This window comes from Mus caroli, unplaced genomic scaffold, assembly GCF_978045245.1.
Source record: "Mus caroli unplaced genomic scaffold, Mus_caroli_1 scaffold_5, whole genome shotgun sequence".
Lineage (NCBI taxonomy): Eukaryota > Metazoa > Chordata > Mammalia > Rodentia > Muridae > Mus > Mus caroli.
Window position 1 is genome coordinate 12,165,365 of NW_028227260.1, and position 25,299 is coordinate 12,190,663.

General features: G+C 42.4%; 1 protein-coding gene across 6 annotated transcripts in view; it reads right to left on the bottom strand.

The window, feature by feature from the left end:
• Nucleotides 1-25,299, bottom strand: part of Sh3kbp1 (SH3 domain containing kinase binding protein 1) — a 358,871-nt gene that overhangs the window by 47,365 nt on the left and 286,207 nt on the right. For all 6 annotated transcript variants that reach the window (XM_029473429.2, XM_029473430.2, XM_029473431.2 and 3 more), the window contains 3 exons: nt 14,131-14,182; nt 11,127-11,207; nt 8,550-8,709 (listed from right to left, as the gene is read on the bottom strand). In XM_029473429.2, the coding sequence (XP_029329289.1) occupies nt 8,550-8,709; nt 11,127-11,207; nt 14,131-14,182 (293 nt within the window). The remainder of the gene's footprint in view (nt 1-8,549; nt 8,710-11,126; nt 11,208-14,130; nt 14,183-25,299) is intronic.

The window sequence follows — 25,299 nt, forward strand, 5'->3', positions numbered from 1 at the left end:
GTCGGAAGGTGATAGGGCATTTCTCATGCACTCTCTCTCCTAATCTCAATTCTTTGTGCAGGCTCTGTAAGGACGCCTGGAAGTAGGCAACCTCTCTCGAGATCCCAGAGAGGGCATAACAAGCCCAGTGACCCCAGAAGGGCAAAATGGCAGGCTTCATGTATAAGACCCCATCCTGGTGTTTCAAAGGCAAGCAACAGGCCGGAAAGAAGCCGAGCCCAGATCCTTGTCATTGTCAGAGGGAGAGAGAACTCATCGTTGTGCAACTGTGAGAACAGTTTGTAGGGTGCCACTTAGAGGAAATGCATTAGGAAGAAAATAGCTGTTGGATAAGCAGGCTGGAGAGCAAATGGCACTGTGAGGTGATGATGCTTCCTAGTGGCTCACTGCCTTCTTCTGACCACCCAGTGGCAGGAAAATCAGTGTGACTCAGTCGGGGCAAAACCCTGTCAACTACTGCTAGGTTTTGCTACAGCAAATACATTTCACTGTTATATGGAGAGAGAAAGAGAGAGAGGGGGAGGGAGGGAGGGAGGGAGGGAGAGAGAGGGAGAGAGAGAGGGGGGGAGAGAGGGAGAGAGAGAGAGAGAGGGAGAGAGAGGGAGAGAGGGAGAGAGGGAGAGAGAGAGAGAGGGAGAGAGGGACAGAGAGACACAGAGAGACACAGAGACACAGAGAGAGAGAGAGACAGAGAGGGAGAGAGGGAGAGAGAGAACATGTACCAATGACATCCAGCCTATACCAATGTAAGCATACCTACAGTACAAGAGGCTTTCCTTGAACCTGCCGGTATTTCTCTGCATCATACATTCACTGCCATCCCTCCATTCCCAGACTCCTCCTCCTGACAGTGTCACTGTCGGAAGTAACTATATGTTTATAATCCCTGGTGGTCTTCTGGTCTACTGTCTGAGGGATCCTCAGGGGATCCAGAACATGACCTGCTTTCTACTATATTTAAAAAAACAAAAAACAAAAAACTCATACAGTGAATTCATTCAAAGGACAGGGGAGAATTCGAACAGATTTGGTGATAGCTATAAAATTTCTATGCCAGGAATTAGGGTCTGGCATACGGTGGTGTGCTTAAACTCTCCACACAAAACTCGAGAGAGATGGATGACTCAGAAGCTAAGAGCACTAGAGGACCTGAGCTCTAGTCCCAGCACCCAAATGGCAAAAGACAACCTTCTGTAACTTCATTCCCAGAGTATCCAATGCCCCTCTTCTGGCTTCTTGCAGGCACTGCATGTTCATAGTGTACAAACAAACATGCCACCAAAACACCCATACACATACAATTCAAATCAAAACACAGAAAACTTTTCTACATCCTACCTTAGAAATTTGGAAAGGAAAGGGTTTGTTTCATCTTACAGCTTTTAGTCCATCATTCAGGGAAATTGGAAGAGGAAACTGGCAGCAAGTACGAAAGCAGAGGTCATAAGAGTGCTATTTAGCGGTTTGCTCCCCATGGCTTTTTTCATCCACCTTTCTTATACCACTCTGGACTAACTGTCCAGGGTCAGCACAGCACATGGTAAGCTGTATCCTCCCACCTCAATCATCAAACAATAAAATGCATCACAGGTTTTCAGGTGGGAACATTTTTCTCAACTTAGGTTCCCTACTCTAAAATGACTCTAGTTGTGTCACATTGACATAAAACTAGCCAGCATACCCTGACCCAAACACACATTCATAACGTAATTAAAATTAATTGCAAAATAATATTTTAAAAGTCATGCCTTCATTCCAATTTGCAGAAAAGAAGGAAAGCATTAAAAGGCTTACTTAAGGTATCATTACAGAGTTTCGAAAGAAAGCACTTCAGTAATTCAAATGCAATGACCTAAGCACCCTGGCGCATCTCTTACAGGCCAACACACAGAGCATCCTTCTACAGCAATAGGGTGATGCTTTCCTTCGGTAGACACAGAGACACACACCTCATGCCAACCAGGATCCAGAGCCTTCTTTCCTGCTAAGTCGGAGTCCAGGCGCATAGCAACCATGATGCATTAGTCCATCTGACAAAAATATTAACTTCTATGCTGCTAAGTTGGTCTCAAGAGACATAAACACCCTTCTCTAAGCACTTAGTTTACATTTGGTACATAAATGCTTACTTAATCTTTGTCTCAACCTAAAGTGTCCCAAAGTCCTTCAATCACTCATTGCCCATGTTCCTCAAAGATCCAGGGCTCCTGAAATCACTACAAGTGGGAAAAATGCAATGCCACTGAATTGTCCTATCCTGTTCTATCATCCTCTCACCAGAGCCTCTAGTCCTCCACAGGGAGACTGCATAGTGTTATGGTTTGAGAATGACGTGTGCCCCACAGGCTCATGTGTTGAACACTTAGTTCCCACAAGATAATGCTCTTTTGGGCAGCCTATGGTAATGGGGAAAGATGGAGTCTACCTGGAGGAAATGAGTCACTGAAGGGGTGCTTTGCAGGTTATTTTATGTTCTCGCCTCCATCCCAGTCTTTCTGCTTTCTGGGCGCCGGAACTGAATAGCTTTCTGACCCAATACTCTTGTTGACAAGATGTTCTGCCTAAGCACTTAGTGCTAAATGATCATGGAATAGCCCTGTCAAACCATGAGGCCAAATAAGTTCCTCCTGTCTTACTCTGTTTTGGTCAGGTATTTGGCCACAGCAACAGAGTAAGTAGCACTGGCTTGGGAGGTTACCCAACTTCTTGCTCACAACCCCATGGCCAGCTTCTAGGATGACTTCTCTTTACATCCCAAGCCAATGGACAGCATCCTCTGAGAGATCTGAGCCTTAATAAACAACTTCTCTACATTCACCACCAACTAACTGAAAGGTCTGCATTGACCTCACACTCTCAGTCACAAGCCAGAGTAAAGGCTGTTGTTACCTTAGCGCTTCCAGACACCAGATAGACCCTGAAGGTTATGTCAAGCAGTCCTATCATTGAAACATCAGGATCATACCTACCACTGTCTTTCAAAAGTCCCATCATCCCCTGGAGTCCACAGTATCTGCTAACAAACTGCTAAATCTGCATCTCAGCCTGTCATCAACAACCCACCCACCCCCAACACAGTGAGATCCACCTGGGAGGATACTATCTTAAAGAAGCCCAGCCTTCTTCCTCTTCTCTTGTCATCTTCTTAATCCCCTCTCCGTGATGGCCACCTGGGTGATTTTTCTTCTTCTGGTCCCTCTAATGCTTACAAGCTTCCTTCATTCACCTTTAGCCATCCACTACCATGGCCTGTGGACAGACTCCTCTCCATAGCAGTCTCCTCTCTAAGACAGACAGCATTAGTCTCTCCTCTGGCCACAGACTCCTGTTCTCCCTTTTCAGCTCTCAACTTTCCCCACTTCTGCCTTGCCCCTAACACCTTGTGTCTGTGCTCCCCTCCCTGGCTTCTGCAACCGCATGTCTATCCCTCATGCTTCAGGGTACTACCTGTTTCCTCCGCTCAGTGCCCATGAGCTTGCAGCAGGCAGCAGGCAACTCAGTCTTCCCCTCTCAACTCAGAGCTTCCTCATTCTTTAGAGGAAAAAGAAAACTGATTAGGTCTTAGGGCAGCGGAGGACTGACAAACCTGTTTTTGTCTAGCCTCTAGCCGGCTTGCTTCTATTTCCCTTCCTTGGAGGCAAACACCCGTTCCTCGGGTTTCTGGTTTTCTGCCATCTACTAAAGTCAGTTTCTAGAGCAGATGTCAACCTGGTTCTCTTCATCAAGTCCTTAGATTCTTTTTGTTGTTGTTTTGTTTTTCCTTTGGGGGCCCCTTTTGCAGAGTCTGAGGCTCTCTTCAAGCAGAGGTTTCTGAATCTGTTTTTATTGTTATTAAGTTGGTAATAGAAACTATTAAACCTATAACCGCACATAACTGCGTGTATAAGCACACACACACACATTCACATGATGTAGCTAGAGGAAATTAACCGAGATTTATATGAAGTTTCACGACAGGGTACACAGATTGTTTATTGGATCACAAGCACCTTTGTTACATGTTAGGTTGCATAAGGTGGGCAAAGCCAGCTTAAAGTACCATGAAATAAAAACTGAAGGATCCCCAAGGTCCAGAGGACAACTGAGGCAACACTTTTAGCCTAGGAAAATTTTCTTATTATCATTGAACTTTTTTTGGTCTCTTTGGCATTCCTCCCCTCCCCCACCTTACTTTAGAGTCTCACTACAGAATCCCAACTGGCCTGAAACTTATGATAGTCTCACCTCCGTTTCCCAAGTGTCAGGATGATGACATGTGAGCCACCACTGGACTTGGCGCTCACCATTTTAAAGTTAACCCTGGGAATGATCTTTGAAGCAGTTCTTCATCCTAAAATTAACTACTCACATTCTAGAAATCAGAAGGCCATTCTTACCAGTGCTAAGGGATGTAAAGACCCGAGGAAGATGGCAGTCACTGTCACACCCTCACAGCGGGCTTCAATTTCTTCAGATTAGACACAAACTTCTTTGATGGTGCCCTGATGGTGTCCCTGAATAGAGTTCTTGAGAAATGAACAGGAACACTAGAGCCCTCCTCTTCCCGAAGATCCATAACAGTGCCCAGCATACAGTGGGCCCTTGATGTGCTTCTCCTTCGTGGAGATCCCTTCCCTCGGAAAGACTTACTCCTCTTGAAAGACAGAAACCTCTTCTGGAAGTACCACATGGCAGCAGCTTGCTGGCTGCTGAAGAGCCCTAGACTGGACCCAGCAGCTGACACCACAGTGCTTCCTTGTCCAGTAAGACCTGCCAACAAGGACTGTGTGTCCTTTCGCTTAATCATCTGCTGTTAGCCTGCTTGTCAGGTAAATCTTGGTGAAGATTTGTTTCATGCAGCACACTGCCCTTTCTGTAGAGGGACACTGGCCCAGAACTGCTTGACTACAGTTGGCACACTTCTACCACAAACAATTTGGCAGTATAAAACAACTTTACAAACTAATATATGCCACACTTTTCTAATGTAACTACTTAGCAAGAAGTATAACATGTATTAAGTACTAAGGGGCAGTGAGATTTTCTTTCTTTATTATTATTATTACTACTACTATTATTATTATTATTTTGCTTCTTAAAATCCATGGAATACTAGGCTACTCTGAATATAAGGAACACATGATAAAGAGCTTGTATAGAGGCTAAGAAGGAACACAGAAGAGGCAAATGGGACAAAATATAAGCACTGGCACCCTCACTTAAACAACTATGATATTCAACAAGTGTTTGTTAAACAAGCCGCTACCATATGCTCAACACTGTAAGGCATGTGGCAATGATGAAACACACTCTTGATCTGCTTTAAATCCAGTAAAGGAGTCTGTGGGTGGGTACATCCCAAGTGGCATAGTATCAGCCCCAGTGCCACAGTAAACATGAGGTGTCAGACATTTCAAGAAGAGAGCAATAGTGAAAGATAAGAGAATACTTCCAGAGGAGGACATGGCACAGACATCAGGCTGTACCAGCAGGTGCATTAGAGGTGGTCAGAGGAGGATGGGCGAGCAACAACACAACTTGGGAAAACCTAAAATAGTGGTTCTGAGGGTGTAGACTTCAGCAGCAGCAGCAGCAGTACCTGGAAACTATTTAGAAATGCAAGTTCCAGTACTGGGGAAACCATTTACTTGGTAGTGTACTTGCCCTAGTATACACAAACCCTTGGTTCAGTTCACAACATAAGCCAGGTATGGTGCCACATGCTTATCATCCCAGCACTAGGAATGTGGAGGCAGGAGGATCAGAAGTTCAAAGTTATCCTTGTACTCACAGCATCTTTAAGGACAGCATGAGCTACATGAGGCCTTGCCTCAAAACCAAAAACCAAGACCAAAACCAAACCAAACCAAAACAACAACAACAATGAAATCAAAATGCAAATTTCCAAGTCTATTTCAGGTCTACTGAGTCAGAACCACAGGATGGAGTCCTACAATCCGTTTTGTTTATGCGATTCTTGAGTCTGCCCAAGTTTGAGAACCACAGAGTCAAGGAAGGCAATGCGCTCCTTTCAATGGGTTAAGCAAAAACATGGGGCCTTTCCCCCATCACCCCACCCTTTTCTTTTCAGAGTGGTGCCTTGGGGGGGTTGGCAGTCACAGGGTGAGTAGGGGTTAAAGTAGCTCCATCTTTTTATAGCCTACTCAGGTGGCAGGACAATGTTAAGAATTTATGTTTCCTACTAATATATATATATATATATATATATATATATATATATATATAGAGAGAGAGAGAGAGAGAGAGAGAGACAGACAGACAGACAGACAGACAGACAGTGAGACAGAGACACAGAGAGAGACAGAGATAGACATAGACAGAGAGAGAGAGAGAGAGAGAGAGAGAGAGAGAGAGAGAGAGAGAGAGAGAGAGAAAGAAAGCCCTTGTACACCCTCCTTGGTAGCCACCTTCCTACCTCACAAAGTAGATTGGAGAACTGGAGACTAAGAAGAACTAGGCAGAGGCAGGAGGTAAATGTGACCTCTTGGGCCTGCTAGCACAGTGAGGATGACAAGCTGCCTCTAGCTTGCAAAGCTTCACCTATCCCATAACCACAGTATTGAGGGTAACTTTCAAAGACAAGGATGTAGTGAGAGTACCACTGCTTGTTTGATTAGATCATTATAAAAAGCAGCAGGAGTATGTTAGAACATGGGATTGACTATATTGAGATGTGTATAGCCCCTGAACACCAACAGGATTTGGCAGTGTGTGGCCTTGGCTGTCCTTTTGCAAGCTACAACGTGATAGGTGATCTTTCTTGCTCGATATCTTCTATCTGTTTGGATAGCTCATATTCTCTATAGCTTCTCTCTGTTTGCATAACCTTTTCCTTCTGGTGTATTAGCTTCTGGGATGAGCACAGCACTGATGTGGCTGTTGCTCAAGTTACTGGGACTTTCAGGTGGCCTCATCACACCCAAAGAGCTCTTTACCATCCATTAGAAGAGGGTATGACACATAGGAACCTGACCAGAACATCGGAGGTCATAATCCAATTCATTCTCACAAGGGCCGTTTCACAGAGGCTGTGGTTCAACTGAACCTTGGTACAATAGCTACAGAATGCTAATTTACTTGCTCTAGAGATGTCCATAGCTCTGTGCTCAGCTGGGCAGACTACCTCCCACAGACAGACATGTTTTCTGTAACTCTCAGCCATCTAAGCCATGAAGTGTCTCTATTTGGTCAGTGTTGGGAGGGCGCTTGTTACTCTTCTTATTGTAAGTAAATGGGCCGTGTGACAACACAGAGGAACACTGAGGAAGTACATGGTGCAAAGTAAAAACAGCCATGCACTTTGATTCTACTTATATCAACTAACTAAGCGTCGAAATCATAGAGTCAGGAAATAGAATAATCGCTTCTAGGACTACAGGAAGGCAGCAATGGTGAGACACTGTTTAATAGGTATAGAGGTGCACTTATACCAGAGGGGGAAACTTCTAGAAATGACTGTACAATGATGTGAGTATACGTAATTCAAACCATGAATTTAAAATGGTTAAGATGATAAATTGTATGTTATGTGAGTTCCACCACATTTTTAAAAAAGTTAAGTAAACACTATTGTCTTACTGCAGTTTACACAGTTTAATAGTTAGCAAGGAAAATATTGTTACTTTATAAGCACGTGTTACATATTGGAATATTATATCTAGGTGAATTTCAGTGTCTCTCTCAGTTTATAGATGGTGAAAGGTAGGTTAGCAAGAACAATTTGCAAAGAAGTGGACTAAGATTCAAGCCTAAAGGACTGCCTGCTTTCAACACAGGACCTTGGAAGCTGCACACAATGCTTACCATGCAAACAGCTTATAAGAATAGACTTTAGCATGTTGACAGACACAGGTGAAGATCTCAAAGCTACTGACTGACCTGCTCTGATGTAGCACACCAACATATATTATGCAGGTATGCAATAGTAGAAAGTTCTAGGTAAAAACTAGTAAAGAGATTTCAATAGTTTCTTGTCTGTACAATTCTATAATGCACAATACCAACTCTGATTTTAGAATACCAACATATGTATTAGACAGCCAGTAAAGAACTTGACAATGAAGAAATTGCCATGTTGCCAGGCATGTCTTTGAGGGTCTTAGAATTCAGAGACACATGCCCCAGGAAAATCTGGTATGCAGCTCTTGTACTCCATACCAAGCTATGAAGAGTAGACAGAGCCTAGGGCATAGCTCAAGGGACCACAGAATAGCTAGAGTTAGAAGACACAGCTATAAGCGAGGTATGCAAAGATGTGCAAAGTCATCTAGGAGATGAAGGAGAGTATACCACCTGCATCTCCAGTCTGTAAGGCAGCTGGCCTTGTTCTGACAAACCTCAGGAAAATGCCCTGGCTTTGAGCAGGGTCCACATGGCATGTGCCCAGTTCTCATCTATTGATCCTACAACCTGCACCATGCTTGCTCCCCAACACCTTGCAACCACTTTCTCACTGGAAAAAAAAGTGGCTGGAATCTTTAGACAAAGCTTGGTTCCCATCCCTTCGCCAATTTCCGTGCCCACCCGCCTTGGTGAGAACATAGCAGTACCTGGTGTGTGTCAGTGGGCCCACTGGTCGCTCAGGTCTTCTTGGGGGCAACGCACCAGGTCTGTTCAGAGAATTGGTTTTAGGTGGCCGAGGCTTTTTTGGTGGGATGGCAGGAACTGAAGGCTTCTGTAAATCCAGTTTTGGCTCTCTCTCTGGTCTTTCTTTAGTTCATTTTTTGAGGAAGCAAGCATGAAGAAAACAGACAGACCTCATGTCAGTGACAAAATTTAGATATACCTTGCTTATTCCCTGATTTAAAACACACACACACACACACACACACACACACACACACACACACACACACACACACATTGATGCCATTTTTGAGAGCACCACTCACTACTTATTTATAGCCAACTTAGAAGGAGTCAGAACTCTTCTTCCTGTGATTTTGCTAGTGCTGGTCCTTCTGCCACTGACCTCCAAGCAAGCTCCTACTTAACCTTTAAAGCCTGGATAAAACATCTCCTTAAGATCCGGTGCAGTGCTGGCATACAACTGATATTCCATAGTTGATAGGTTTTACTATATGGCCCACATGATCTTCTACTGGGTATAGGGAAAGAGTTGCCCTTACACTTCTCAGATAAACTTCTAAGAAGCTCATCGGCCAATAAGAGAGGACACTGCTCAGGAAATAGCTTGTTCAGGGATCTCTACACAGATTTTGAACTTGAAAGACAGAGTGGGACTTCTCAGATTGTGGGGTCAGTTTCTGGAGTCAAGGAACTATTTGGAAGAGCTTGAATCTAGATATGGTAGTTAAATTGGGTGATGTTCAATGGCAGTTTTAATTTTCCCATTCTCAAACTAGCCTTGTCTTGGTAGTAAAAGCATTAACCCACATTCTTACTAATAAACACTGAACTTCCGTGTGTGTGTGTGTGTGTGTGTCATTGAAGCACAGGTAAAATTCCTGTATTTGTCTTCAGAATACCTTTCATTGGCAAGCACAGGCATGAGACCATGTGGCAACAACTTTCGGTGCCTCCTAGGGTACTATGAAGGTATCACTGGGTTTGTCTTCCTGTATTTCTAAAGGAACACAAACCCAAACCAGGAATTATATAAACTCAGTTTCTGGCACACTAGGGCCAGAAAAGGAGGGGCTAAGCTAAAATGTTAAGGAGAGCTAACTTCCTGGCTGTGCTACAGGGACAGTAACTTGCACTATGGCATGATATGGATTCTCATCACAGGGATGCTAAGACTCAGACACTGGTTCCCTGAAGGGTCTATTGCTTCTGACTAGGGATTCTGCCTCCCTGATTCACTGTGGCATAGGACAAGGACTAAGAGGAAGACTTAGGGCTGTGTGGCAACTTGGTCAGCCAAGGAGAATGGCTGTTCATACACACATCTGTAAGGAAGTCAGTATGGGACAAGGGATGAAGTATCTTCATCATGAGCCTAGCTAGAGTACAGATATTAGAGTCCTCCATGAGGACAGAGGGTAGGTGTTTAGTTATTTCATAGCACATGCTTTTAGCAAAGAGCTGTTGATTGGGGCACACACTGAATAGCAATTTTTCCCACTAATCTCTAACACAAGCTTGGCCTTCACAATGAGGTTCTAATGACTCAAATTTTACCTGCTCACCAAGAAAGAAAGAGGCATTGATCTTTAACAGCTTGCAATGTTGGCAAAACTTTCAGTAGGCTGATGTGAAATATTAAATTCCGCAATAAAATTTCACAAGGCCACCAAGGAGCACCTCCAGATAATTATATTCATTAATTTAGCATTTCTCTTGTGACTTCAAAATAACTGCTTTTTAAAATGGAATTTGCTTGGCTTCCTGTTCATAATAACATAGCACTTTCCCATAAAAATGTGTGATCAATCAAAACTTGGCCACCTAGTAAAAGGAACCCTTCCACGGCATGCAGATTTCTTTGGGAAAGACACCCAGAGTGATGGGAATCAAGCACATCTGTTAACCTGGCTGCATGAGGCTTAAAGAGACCTCTCTGCCAATGGAATTTCTAAACTCTGTCTGACAACTATGAGACTGAGTTGCTTTTCCCAGTATGACCATTCCCCCCAACCTCCACCCCCTCAATATTCCTGGCCAGGAATATGTGTCTGTAATGCTATTAGCCAGAGTCAAGGGCCCAGCAGTGACCAAAGATGAGGGCTTTCATTTGTCTGAATGGTAATTTCAGCAAACCAAGACCACTTATCAATGGTACATGAACCCCTCCCCACAAGATACTGAGAAAAGTGGAGGGATTAGATAGAAAGCATCAGATATGTGCAGGCCCTTGATGAACTTACAAACCACCAACTTTGGGGTACAGGCAAGATGGCAATAGTAGACACATCATGGAAAAGCCCTAATATGTTCAATGACTGGGCTGGTTGGTTTAGATTTGATGAAAAACTCTGTCCCTGTGAAAGTGCCACACAACCGATCATATTTCTTTCAAAGTGAGATGTTTGGAAGCAATCAAAACAAACCCATAACCACCACATTCCAAAGAAAAGGCAAACTGTGTGGGTAATTGGGATTAGCGCCATGACGGCTTCACTGCTTGCTGTTCAAGAGGTGCCAGTGAAGAACTGATCTCATACCTTTCTCCTCTGTTCTGTTTGGAAGGGTTTCTGGTCTTTCAGGAGGTATTTTTTTAATTTCATGTTTTCTCTCTGTGGTACCTAGGAGGTAAAAGCTAATTGCAATCAGAAAATGTTTTCTGAATTTATTTAGTTGACACATTCGCATTTAAATATTTATCAAGTATAGCAAAGGCAATAGATTTTTTTTTCCCCATGAGAGGGCTGCTGGTGTTATGCAGTTCTTAATTGTTCAGAAACATAGCAGAACTCATTTCTAGTCTATGTCATGAAATTGGCTTGCATAGGCAGGTGCCATGGTACGTGCCTATATATTTGGCACTTGGGAGGCCAAGGCAGGATCACTACAAGTTCTAGGCCAAATAGGGAATATATAGACAGATAGATGATATAGATATAGATATAGATATAGATATAGATATAGATATAGATATAGATATAGACTGTGTCTTTAAGAAGAATTTGCATGCCTATAAATATTTAATTAATAAAACACCATAACTCTTTTTAAATATTTAAACACTCTTTGTTTGAACATTAAAAGTCAAAGATTATGATGAAGTAGGCATGCAGAATGTATAGGAATAATTTACTCATCAAAACATATAAATAAGGAATCATAACAAGCTTATTATATCTTATAAATAACAACAGATTTCATAAGGACTCTCTCTTGTAATAAACTAAGGATATAGCCAGGAATTGTTCGATAGACCTCGCATTGTCTATATTCCCTTGGCTGGAATGGGGCCAGCCTTGCAAATGTTTGGACTAGTAGTTGAAATAATTCCACCCTATTTCCAAGGTTACATTATGAGGCCATTTAGCTTACACTTTATTTTCTGGAATACTGGACATCCATATCAGAGGTCAACTACCTCAGAGAAGCCATGCAAACATACTCTGGCCTGCAGCCCCAGCTAAGCCCAGTCTCCCAGTCACTCCTAACATAGGTAGCAAAACAAGTGAATGAGGCAGCCATCTCTTAGGTGGATACACCAGCATCAGCTAGTTCAGCTTTTCAAACCACTGCCCCAGGCCTGATGGAATAGAAACTAACCATTCTGGTCATGCGCTACTCACATTCTTAGCCCACAGAATCTATGGCTCTATAAAGATCGTTATTTTATACCACAAAATTTGGAGTGGTTTCTCATACACCAGAAATATCTAGAATATAATCTTGATGAATATGCAGATTTGTTGCAGTGGTTTTCCCTAAATCCTTTCTCTGTGCCTGAATTCTTTAAGTATTACCTATTTCCCCATATACCACTTTACATTTCTCCTTTGCTCTTGTGGCCTGCCACTGCTCCCTCACCTGAGGGCCTCATCTTTGCTATTGGCCTCAGGCATACAAGAGCACTGGGAACTAGCTACAGCACAAAACAGTCCAAAGTACTCTCTGATAGACTTGGATGAGTACCTGACTGCCCACCTGATTGGCCCCATCAGTGGGTGTTAGGCATTGAAATCAGTATTATGAGGCCCCAAGAGATAAAAAAATTTTAAAATTTCATTGAACACATACTTCATGTGACAACCTTTAATGACACTATACATTAAACACTGTTTCTGATTTATATCATTTACATGCCTGGGTTCTTTTGGTAAAAGGACATTGGTAATATATCATATCACAATAGGAAAATGAATATTTATGTATTTCCTCATTACAAAGCAATTCTCAAGATACTTCAAGATAAAAGAGCCGGAAGACAAAATGTTGTTGTGCATTACCCAGGAGAGATTCATTGCAAATACGATAAAATTATTTCAAAAGAATTTGTCTACCACCTACCATAAAGTGTCATTTCTAAAGACAATTCTACTATCTCTAAGAACCTGGTCTTACTTGATTCTAGGCTACCCAATTCTTAAACTGCTCAGCTCGACGCCTTGGGCTCTGACTGATTACTAAGGCCTCTAGAGAAAAGGGTCTTCAGAGAAAAAACATGCGACTAGTCTATTTTAATCTTAACACAATAAAATATTTATATAGCCAGAGCCACTAGGTGGCAAAATGAAACTGTTCAATGTTAGTGGGAATTGAGGTAGAAGTAATACCCAATGTTAATCTCTGTAGTTCTTAATTAGTGCCCAATAAGTAAGAAAGAAATGTAATCTTAAATAGTTTTTTCCTCTAAATCTGCAGTCCCTTAAAAAAACTTTGATTTTTTTTTTGAAAAAAATCACTACTAAGTTAGAAGTCATTGTAACACTTTCATACATGTATGGCATGTGGTTTGTCTTTATATCCTCTCTTGTCCCTTTCCCTCCTCGCTTTGTTAACAAACCACTTAAATAGTCATTCACAGAAGGAATTTCTCTCCACGATTAAGTGTGACTATCCTAAAACAGTGTTCCATTGGGAAGCACCATCCATCATCTTTCTGTATGAGAATCCACCATGCAGGGACATCACTTCTTCCTATACTTTTCATGCCTAATATCTAAACTACACAGAATGAGTGACTAGATTTTGTTTTCAAGACTAGAAAATAATCAAGAGGGAAAGTATCTATGGCTAGAAAAACCATCTTTTTGTTGGAAGTGAAGTAAGTGCAAATTTTGGCTAACCACATAGGAAAGACAGCGAAACCCCAGCAGCTCTCTGTTCATATACAATGACGCCATCCCATGGGAAACCGACCCTCAGTAAGGACAATAACTGAGTCTTTGCTCCTCAAAAGCAGATTGTTTGCAAAACAAACAAACAAAAAAAGACCCATTTCATTTTCTAGTACTTCCTGGCCATTCTCCGTGAGAACCCCAATTTCTGCACTGTAGCAGAGACACGGTTTAGTGATATGGGTTCTTTCATTTATTTGTCTAGGAAAAACAGCAGTTCATTTAAAACCTGCCTACTGAGACCAAATCACAACAACCCCAAAACCAGTAGGAGTCTGTGGATCCAAAAATCTTGAATTTTAACAAAGAAAATTTGAATTTGTGCAAAAAGAAAGATGAACATTTTGTTTGCTGGACCTGAAAGGTACATTACCTGCCCCTTGTTTGACGACAGGAGCTGATGGAGGTGGCGGTTTCTTGGGTCTCTGAAAAAAAATCAATCAAAATTACACATGAGACTGTTGGCAAGCTGTAGTATCATAGACAGACCACAGACACTGTTTTCTATGTACAGCGTGGACAATTTAAGGGGCCTCTCCAAAAAAAAAAAAAAAAAAAAAAGAGCAATTCTCTCTCTAGAGACACCAGCTTTCTTTTGGCACCTCTAAATAAACACTGAAGCAAATTCAATCAGCAAAACAAAACTCGGACCAACAAATGAAACACAGCTTCCCTCTTCCTAAATTTACAACAGCCTTCTAGAAAAGCTCAGTTCAGCAAAAATGGCCTGAAACCAGCAAGCACGATGGTGCCCCTAAGCTGAAGCCACATTTGCAATTAAGATTTAATCGGCTGGAGGGTGGGGAGGTGGGTGAGGGTGGGTGGGTGGAGAGGATACACTCATAGAAGCAGGGGGAGGGGGAGGGGATGGGGGCTTGGGGGGGGGTACTGGGAAAGGGGATAACATTTGAAATGTAAATAAAGAAAATATCCAAAAAAATAGTCTAATGGGTTGAATAACAAGTGATTTTTGGTTCAACAACAGTGACCATGAAGACTCAAAATTAGATCTGAAGGGGTGTATGGACCCTTCAACTAAATGCAGACCAAGAGTCTACTGCAGCCTGGCAAGTCTTCCCCCCTCAGCACCCACCCCCCCAGTTTTGCCTCTTTTTATGCTGAGGAAGGAAGGTCATTTGTGAGATCTCTCATAGAGCAGTTATACCTTACTATAAGTGCTAAATTGGATGGATGTGGTTTTTTTTTTGAAGTGGACCACTATTTTTTTTTATCACACATTGCTCCTCCATAGGTGATGGAAGTAGCAATGCAATCAATAGTATTCATCCCTGAACTGGTTTCAGAGTTTGTGGGCTTTTTTTTTTTTTTTTGTCATTCAAGATTGACTATAGGAGGGAGATGGACAAAGATGAACTGGCTAAACATTTCAGTGCTCAGAAAACATAGCCAGGCACCATCTTGTACTGTGATGCTATAAGGGAAGGGGAGAACCATCCAGTGTGATACCACTAAGGAAGGATTCGGGGAACTGAGAGGATGAGGCTGGATGCTTCACATCACCATGGACACTCCTTACTCTCTCGGGCACCATATATTTGTGGTTCTAAGAAACCTACAAAGAGTATCTTCTGGTTTTGAAAAATGTTATAGTGTGACATTACCACAGGGACCACAAAAGGCAGACACCTAGTCCCTACTCTGGCTCACCTTTCTCTGCCACAGTACTAGACTGCAGAAAGAACATGTTTCCAATAAAATCCAGAGTATGCAAGACACACAAGAACATTTGTTCTTGTCTTTATCTGTTTATGTGTTTTTATCTGAGGAGGGGCCATCATAGCATTCACGCTCTGGATTCAATACATTTTCAGCCTGATTCTTCATTAGTTACTGATTCCACCAAATTACTCTGAGCAAAGGCTATAGCATGGTAAGAAAGACAAAGGGTTCTGACAAGCTGGAGATCAGTACAAATCTCACCTAGCACTCCTTTCTCAGCAATAAATTATATAAATTATTATAAATTATAATAATATTACTATCATCTTTCAACTTGAGAGGCGATAGTTTTGCAAGAAGAGTTAGTAATCTCTGACTTGGGTAACTCATGTAGCAACTCTATGAGGAACTGGAAGTAAAGCCCAGGGCTGTTTGACCCATAGCACATTGTTAACCACGATGAAGGCCCAGTGCTGGAGAACAGCCATGAGGCAGGCATAATAGCATACACACGGAATTCATCAAAGCACAGGCAACAGTACGATGGTCAGATTGCAAGGAGGAAATAGTTATCAAATTGCAGTTACAGTATGACCTCACCTATGCTCTAACATACTAAAAAAAAGGTAGAATGAGTGGAAAAGAAGTATCTTTAAAGTGGTGGTTTCTGACTAGCAGAATTATGTGTGTACACACTTGGGTATGTTTCCTCCTTGATATTTCCCTGTGCTGTATGCATAAGCAGACAATGATCTTTATTAGGAAAAAGCAAGCTGCTCTCGGGGCCTCTTGCCCTTGAATACAGGCCCTGCACTGAGTGGGTGTGTTTGTGACTCAGGCTCTCTCAGTACTCTATTCCCTTTGTCAGCTTTTTCCAGTTCCCTATTAACTCTGTCCTGCGTCCTCCTCTGTCTTGGTATAAACTAGTTTGGGAATGGCTATATGTTTTATCTAATGAAGTTATTGCTGAGACCTTGCCATTTAATCTTCCTTGACCTGAGGATCAGAGTTACTGCTTAGTCAGGAAACTGACAACACCCTATGGCCTAATTCTTCCCTGCCAAGTCCCAACAATGCCTATTTCTGGATGTCTTTCTTCATCCTTGCTGGTTTGAAATACTCTTCATTTAAAAAAAATGTTCTTTTCCTTATTTTTGTGCACATGGTAATGTGTGTGAGCTTGCACACGTATGCCACAACATGTGCAGAAAGATCAGAGGACAGCTTCTGTAGAATAGTCTCTCTCTCTCTCTCTCTCTCTCTCTCTCTCTCTCTCTCTCTCTCTCTCTCTCTCTCTCTCTCTCTCTCCTTCCACTCTGTGGATCCTAGGGATCAAACTCAAGCACTTTTCCTGGCTGAGCTATCTCTCTGGCCTTAGTTTAAAATAATGTATAAACAATCTCACAGAAACCTCTGTAGTAGAAGCTGTTACCCCAGAGACCTTGCCTCAAAATAAGTGGGGAAAGGAAAAAAAAAAGATATTGACAATTACAAACTATCACACTTTCTGTGATTACTGGGCCATGTAAAAACAAAACCAAGCCAAAACTAAAACCTCTTGATGTGTAAGGTTTGGACTGCAGCCGATACATGAAACGTGTCATGGAAGGAATTGGGTGGAAGAAATAGAAGAGACGAGAAAGGAGGGTGAGAGAGAGGATGGAAATTTTTGTAATAACAGACGGTGTGAAAAGTGGTCCCAAAAAGTATGCCAGTGAGCGTGGCAACAGGAGGGGGCGGGGTCTGCATTTATGAGGAGTGTCATGGCCACTGCAGAGGCGGATAGGATTGAAAAGGAATGGCTAGTTTGCAAGCCATGAGCTGTCAGTACTGGATAGGTACCAGCTAGCAGAGGGAGTTTATTCTCCCCACCCCATCCTGCTTTTGGACTGAGTCCACTTTCTCTGGTTTCCGTAAGTTCAACTGATTATAATTACATCATTTCACTCTTCCTCTTCCCCCTCCAAACTCTCCCACATCCCCCTCCTTGCACTTTCAAGACCCATATGGCTCTAGACCACCTCCTCAAAACTTGGAAGTACTGCACATGGGCCTACTTTTATATTTTAATATGCCAAACTGGGTGACGAGGACAGAAAAAGCAGAGCAGCAAATCACCAGCAAAAATGTGGCAATAATAAAGAAACACAGCAGTTGCTGATGCTCGAAGAAACCGAGATGAACAGACCCCTGAGTTGCTTTTCTTCCAAATGTTCAACTGTGGCTGGAAGAAGGCAACGGCAGGAGGTTCAGCAGTAGGTCTAGGGATCCTCTGGGGACTTTAACAGCTACATACCAACTAGCTCCTTCAACTCAGGCGAGCATTTAAAGTCCTGCATTTTTAGAATCAATCATTCCATTTATTCTCTCATCCCTCTCTCCCTGGTGAAAGACCAAAACCCCAGTTCCAAACTTGGGTGGCTTTAGGCTGCTTGACTTCTAGGTAAGAGCTGAAAACAGAGCAGTGGATGTGGGGCCATGAGTATAGGAGGAACCCACCCCCCTGCTATGGTGATGATGCTCAGGGGGACTGCAGCAATCAGCTGGTAGGCAAGGGAGTCTAAAAACCTTATCACTCACTATCTAGGCATTGAGAATTAATTAAAAAAAACAACAAGAAAATACCAGTAACAATAAAACCCAGAGAGGCAACATTTCCTGGTTTATAGTGGAGTCTAAAGCCTTCTATGACCTCATGTATTTAGGGCACATAGATCTAAGTATGTGTATGCTCACCTCTGACTGCATATGCTTCAAACGGAAATAACCCGTCATCCTTCAAAGGACAAACCAGCTATATTTGATTATTACCATTACAGTACCAGGAAGGAAACATATCTGAAGGTTCCAGAGTATGGATAACAGGAAGGCAAACTGCTTCCTGCTGAAGGATTTCAAAACCGACTCTGCCCCTTGTTTGACAAGACTTGCCTGTTCCAACCCAAGGAGCTCGTCATCTGGCTCAACGGCTTTCTCCTGGCAGGAACTGTCATCTGTGGCTTTGCACTATGAACTAGTTTATAGCTCCTCCCTTCCAAACCACTGAGATATGCTTTGTTAAAAATAGTCTGAGGATAGGTCCTGATAGTTAGTTAGCTAGAAGGAGATGGCTTAGCCAGTTTGATGTTGCTGTAGAACACCTAAATCTGAGTAATTTATGAAGAAATGAAGTTTATTTGGGTTCTTCATTCTGAAAGTCCAAGAATGCAGCGTTAGCTTCTGATTGGCTTATAATAAGGGTTTTCTACAACTTCGACTCATGCCAGAAAGTGGGAGGGGCAGAAAGTACAGGTAGAAACAGCCCACATACAAGAAAACCCGAAGTGTGGTGCAGGATTGCAACCTATTTTCATGAAAACTAATTAAGTCTCAAGAAAATTAACACCGGGTGTCATGGCACACACCGTTAATCCCAGCACTTGGAAGGCAGAGGTAGGCAGATTTCTGAGTTTGAGGCCAGCCTGATCTGCAAAGTGAGTTCCAGGACAGCCAGGGCTTTACAGAGAATCCCTGTCTCACAAAAAAAAAAAAAAAAAAAAAAAAAAAAAAAAGGAAAAGAGGAAAAGAAAAGAAAAGAAAATTAACCAGGTGCCTTCAATAATATACTAACCAGTGGTACTGGGAGGAGTAGAGGGAGGAAAAACTGTGGTCAGGATATAATGGTACCAAGCTCCCACACAAATTTGAACACGGCTCAAGCCCATTTGAATCCTAATACAGAATCAGAGCTTGGTTAGGGGAACAGGTAAACAAAGTGTAGCTCAGATCTTTAGCAACTTTGGACCTTAGAAAACATCTTCATGCATCATGCTAAGATGTGAGACTGGAAAGGCTACAAATGGGTTTTTCCAGACCAGGGCGCCCATCACAATTGTAGAGAAAGATGGGAGGCTCTGTCCTGCTATTGCTGTGCCAATGTATCTGGAGGACCCACTACACTTTGAAAGCATGGAGACAGGACAACGATCTGAGTGACATTCATGTCTATAACTGTTCCTCTGTACCTTCCAGAGTTCAAACAATTAGCTGCACTGTCATCTGCACAGGAGATGCCTGGGGACCATCATATAACCTCGTCTCGGAGAATCTCTTGCTGGTTTCCTAGCTCAGTCTCTAGCCACATTGTATGCATCTGTAGTCTCTCTTATGCTTGGGTCCATCTCATGCATGGCCTATTAGGGTCATCTAGGCTCTGGAATAGAGCTTCTTCCTAATAGGTTATCTCAGTACACCCCTTTATTCCATTCAGCCCACCCTACAAGTAAGAACTTAATTATATATCCAGATCCTATGTCTAGTAGAAGGAAGGACCTGGGCATCCCTTTGTCTAGATAGTGGAATGTGACAGGAGCCAGCTTTATGAAATCCCTCTCCCTTCTTCCTTTTCTTTTATACTAGTACAAAAGGGAACAATGGACAGGAAAGAAAGCATATAAGAAAAAGTAGGCATATTTGACACAAGACCAAAACAAAAAGAGATCCTATTATCTGCCAATTTTATATCATATACACTATAGTTATGATGAAGGAGAAGCTTGGGGTACACCAGCTCAAAGAAGTTCCAACTGGAAAATGAAATATAAGCCCTATAAACAAGAATATGACAAATGAGATGTTCAACTGGGAGAACCGTAAATACTGCTGGTGAAGGAAGAGGTTATACCATCTGGGTGGCCTGGGGAAAACCACTGAGGCTTTATCAATAGGCCAAACTTATGTGACATAAAAACAGCTTGACTTGTGTATTTGCCAGGTACTAGCATAGCCTCACAAGAGACAGCTATATCATGTCAGCAAAATCTTGCTGGCATATGCAATAGTGTCTGCATTTGGTGGCTGATTATGGGATGGATCCCTGGGTGGGGCAGTCTCTTCATGGTCCTTCCTTCCGTCTAAGATACAAACTTTGTCTCTGTAACGCCTTACATGGGTATTTTGTTCCCCATTCTAAGGAGGGACAAAGTATCCACACTTTGGTCTTCTTTCTTCTTGAGTTTCATGTGTTTTGCAAATTGTATCTTGGGTATTCTAAGTTTCTGGGATAATATCCACTTATCTATTGGATGGAACACAGGGCTCCCAATAGAGGAGCTAGAGAAAGTACCCAAGGAGCTGAAGAGGTCTGTAACCCTATAGAAGGAACAGCAATATGAACTAACCAGTGCCCCCTGAGCTCATATCTCTAGGTGCATATGTAGCAGAAGATGGCCTAATAGGCCATCAATGGGAGGAAAGGCCCTTGGTCTTGCAAAGATTATATACCTCAGTTCAGGGGAATGCCAGGGCCAGGAAGCAGGAGTGGGTGGGTTGGAGAGCAGGGTAGGGGATGGTATAGGGGACTTGCAGGATAGCATTTGCATTGTAAATAAAGAAAATATCTAATAAAAATTGTTTAAATAAAAAAACAGCTTGACAAATTCAATTCCTGTGTATGAGACCACCCAGAGAAACTAAATACATGAGACAGATATGCTGTAAGGGGATTATTTTCCTAAGACTGGTTATATGGGGGAAGCATATATTTATTTTTTTAATTTATTGGCCACATTTAGAATGTAGAAAATTATAGGAGATCTCTGAGGGCTAATGGACATGCCTAGGGATGAGAAAAATATTGGCTAAGAACAAATTTACAAACTGGGTTGTCATCATATGGGAGCTCCTAAGAACCTGGCAAAGAGAAAAGTAGCCAGAAATAATGCTATAAAACTCATCTGTGGTGGATTAAGCATCATGGAAACTCCTTTTTTATAAAAGTTTGAAATCTGCAAAGTTGCTTGATCTAGAACAAATTTATGAGGATGTATAGGCACAGAACTATAACTGAGAATGTGGGAAGTCAGAGGGTCATATCAGAGTGCCTAGAGGTTGGTAGGAATAGGAAGGATCGGTCAGTGGTTATTATAAAAGATCGAGTCATTCACTTATTTGTTTGTTTGTTCGTTCACTCATTCTCTGCCTGCCTGTCTGTCTCTTTGTGTGTATGTTTCTCCCTGCCAGCTTCTCACACAGGTGTACACACCTGTGCAGTCACATGGAGGTCAGAAAAGGTCATTGGGTGCCTGCTGGCATCACTCTCCACCTATTCCCTTTGAGATGGAGTCTCATGTTTCCTTGGATAGGTTAGAAAGCCAGCAACCTCTAGAGACCCTCTTGTCTCTGTCCCTCTCAGAATTGGAGTTACAGGCATATGAAAGATGCTTGGCTTAATTTTGTCTGTTTTTGTTGAGACATGGCTTCATATATCCTAAGCTGAGTTCAAACTCAATATATAGCCACAGATGAACTTCTTATCCTCTTGCCTCTATCTCCTGAGCGCTGGGATTATAGGTGTGCAACACCTCACCTAGACTATGTAGTGTTGGGGATCAAATTTAGGACTCTGCATTCTGGACAAGCACTATGCCAATTGAACTGCAATCCCAGACCCTGGTTAGTGGTTAATATGGAAAAAAACCACTGCTGTCAAAGCCAACAGAACAGTGATCTTGTAACAATTGGGTTTAGCTGAACTCAGCACATGGCTCCCTTGGCAAACCTTCTCCTTCCATGTGTGAAGAGGGCCTCAAGCCATACCTGCCTGGCTTTTTCCAAGAAACGTTCACTTCTCTCAGATGGAGAGCCTTCCCAGAGAAAGCTGGAAGTCTTGTTGTTGTTGTTGTTGTTGTGAAACCTGGATCCTAAGAAATTAGACCCACAGTGGTGGGGGCAAATGCCCAGGGCAGGCAGACCCGTGTCTTCAAGACTGCCTTGCACTTCTCAGTTCCTGTAAGCTGGCAGCCTGCTGCCTGTATAAGTCTGGGAGCAGGCAAAGTGAGGCTGAGTCACAGTGGCAGAGGCAGACATCTTCATGGCAGGTTTCTAAGTCCCTGTGGCTGAGAAGCAAATGTTTCACTGTGGTATATTCACTGGGGAAACCCTTGGGGGAGCCTTAGAGGTGTGCATTTGCGACATGGCATCAACTCCAAAGAGCCTCTTCAGGGAACATGCTCTAGAATGGCCCTGCAGCGTCTGGTGATCTGCCTTCTCTTAGAAGGTACACAGCCTGAGATATCCCTGAAACACTACCCTTCAAAGGACAGTCTTTCCAAAGATTGATCCTAACCTTTGTTTCTTTCTAATGACGTCAGGATGCTGTCCCTGCTATTCTAAAAATCAGTCCTAGCTCCCTGTTACACTTCACTCACAATGACAGCGCATGCACCTTGCTTCATTAGAGCTCTCAGAATATTTCATCTTTCCATCCTGATGCTCAATTGTACAGTCAAGGCTCAAAATAAACAGTGATTGCATCTAGGTTCTCTCCTAAATAGCTTACATAATTGCTTTAAAATATGCACCACGAGATCAATGGGCATCCTCTCCTGTAATACCTTGAGGAAAAGCCACAGAGCGCTTGCCATGCTGGAGAGAGACTCTGTTCTCAGGAAGAAAGTCCACCAGGAATTGCAAAGGGCCTGATGGTGACTCTCTGGAGTCTGCATCCTGGCAGACAAGATGCCAGACTCAAAAGCATGCCCTGATGATACCCGCTGAGTCAAGAAGCCTGCTGCAGAAGACTTGCTTCTGTCTATCCGGATCATTGCAGACTGGGGTGGATGACTGTAACCCTAGTCACTGGCGAGACAAGATGACATCTGCTGAAATTGGTGGCAGAATGTTTCAGACACCATAACCCACACAGCATCTTCATGTTAATAATTCTAATCATCTTTATACTGTCAATTCTGCAAGTGGCATCTCCTGGCCCGACCATATTGTCACCAACTCACCAGTATTCTAGGTGTAGCAAAAAAAGGCTGGCATAGCAACGGGTGCACAGCTATCCCATTGGTTTTGTAAGCCAGCAGGGATGAAAAAGGGATTTTCTACTTTGAAATTTCAAAAAAACCTAAATGTCACATTAGACAATACCTTTTCAGCTATCTGAAAATTACTTTTCAGTTATCTGACAGGTATGACTATTGTATCCCTAAAACTGAGTTTTCTGCTTTGTGAGGATGAAGTTTAAAAAAGAGATGATGGCTGCTTATCTGGGGTTGCAGAGATGCCCATGGGGCTCTACAAAATATGCACACCTCAACAAGGAGGCCATGCCATGCCCTCTCAGCACAAACAACTTTACTCTCCTGTGGAAGTTACTTCCCTTAATATCTTATGTAACAAAGAGCTTCTAGAACAGTACACTATACATAGAGTCTGTCTCGTATGAGTGAATTCATGGTCCCGACAAAATAAGACCAAGAATTTAAAGGCAGAGCACCACAGGAAAGCCAACTGTGGGTTTTCCTCATTTGTCAGAAAAAAAATGGTCTAGTGTTTACCTTAGTCTTCAGAAACATGCTCCTGTCACCATAAAAATGACAAACTATATGAAGGAAGGCATATGTTGCTTAGCTATAGTTAGTCATTCCATGATGTAAATATATAATAACCTTTTGGAATCTGTGTTTGAGTGGTTACATGATCTCTTATGAACATAAAAATCCACTGGTACTATGGCCCTTTATATAATGGCATACTGCTTATATATAACCTAGTTCCTATTTACTGTAAAATCCCATTTAGATTACTTATAAGTGGCTGTACAGGGCATTGTTGGGGAATAAGTCTTTACGTTTGTGTATGTTCAGCACAGACACATTTTTAAAACCTTTCCAGTCTATGGCTGGTTCAACTATGGATATGGGAGGGAGGAATACTTCAAAACATCATTTTACATGGTCAATACCTGCAATTTGATCTTGCAGCTTTCCTTTAAAAAACGTAAATGCTACTGCCTCAGTCTGAACTAATTAGATAATAAAACCTAGCAGAGTGACCAAAGGAGGGGGACTCACAACAAAGGATTTTCTAGATTCAAAGATGGGCAAAGAAGGGTACCACACGCCATGTGGATGGACCTGTGCTCCACTCACTGAGACCCAGCCAAAGGGAGAATCCTTCAGAAAGCCTTGCAGGCCAGCCCTGCTGCCCAACTCTGAGTCAACAAGGCCAGTAACCGTATGCTTCATCTCTAGTTATCTACCATGAAGGCCAACCCAGGCCAGCCCTGGGAAAGGTTTCCAAAAATACTGAAGGAATGATTGAAAACTCAAACACAATCATGAGGCAACAGATCCAGGAAAAATATGAGAAACAGCATGAAGAGTGTGTTATTCTTTGCTTGGTTATCTCTATAAGTACATTTTACATGTTACTGGCTATCTTTTTAATGGCTACTCATCAAAATTCTTAGCCTTGTTTAGATTCCCAGGGAAATTAACCAAGAAAATCAAGATACCGAGTTGATTTGGTCAGCTGAAGCAAAAAGAACCAGAGTTACTATTTTAGCATTACATCATAGTTGTGGCTAGTTTTCCCCTACCCTTACAGATAGTAATTATGACTACTAGAATGGTTAATATGTACAGGAAAATTTACCCACTACTGGATACAGTTTGAGGCATCTCCCAAGATTATGCCCTTAGATCATCAAATGAGTTTAAAATCCAAGGCCATGCTTTTTAATACATTTTAATAGCTTGCTTTCTTGGACTGTTTACGTGAAAAATATGTTGCAGTCTATATACCCATCAGTCCCTCTTGGTATTTGAACCAAAGCTCTGGAGAGTCTAAATCCTGCTTCTTCAGGCTTTTTTGGAACCCTGATGCTCAAAGTGTGATCAAAGGACCAGCAGTTTCAACATTACCTTGGAGTTTGTTAGAGATACTAGAACAATGCTACGTTTTAAAATAAATACATCCATTCATTTAAACAGCATAGACACCATTAAGTGGCGGTGCGACTAACTACTAGCACTGTAGCTATCCTTACCATATATCATCTCAGGAATGGTGATGTATCAAAGTTGATGTGATG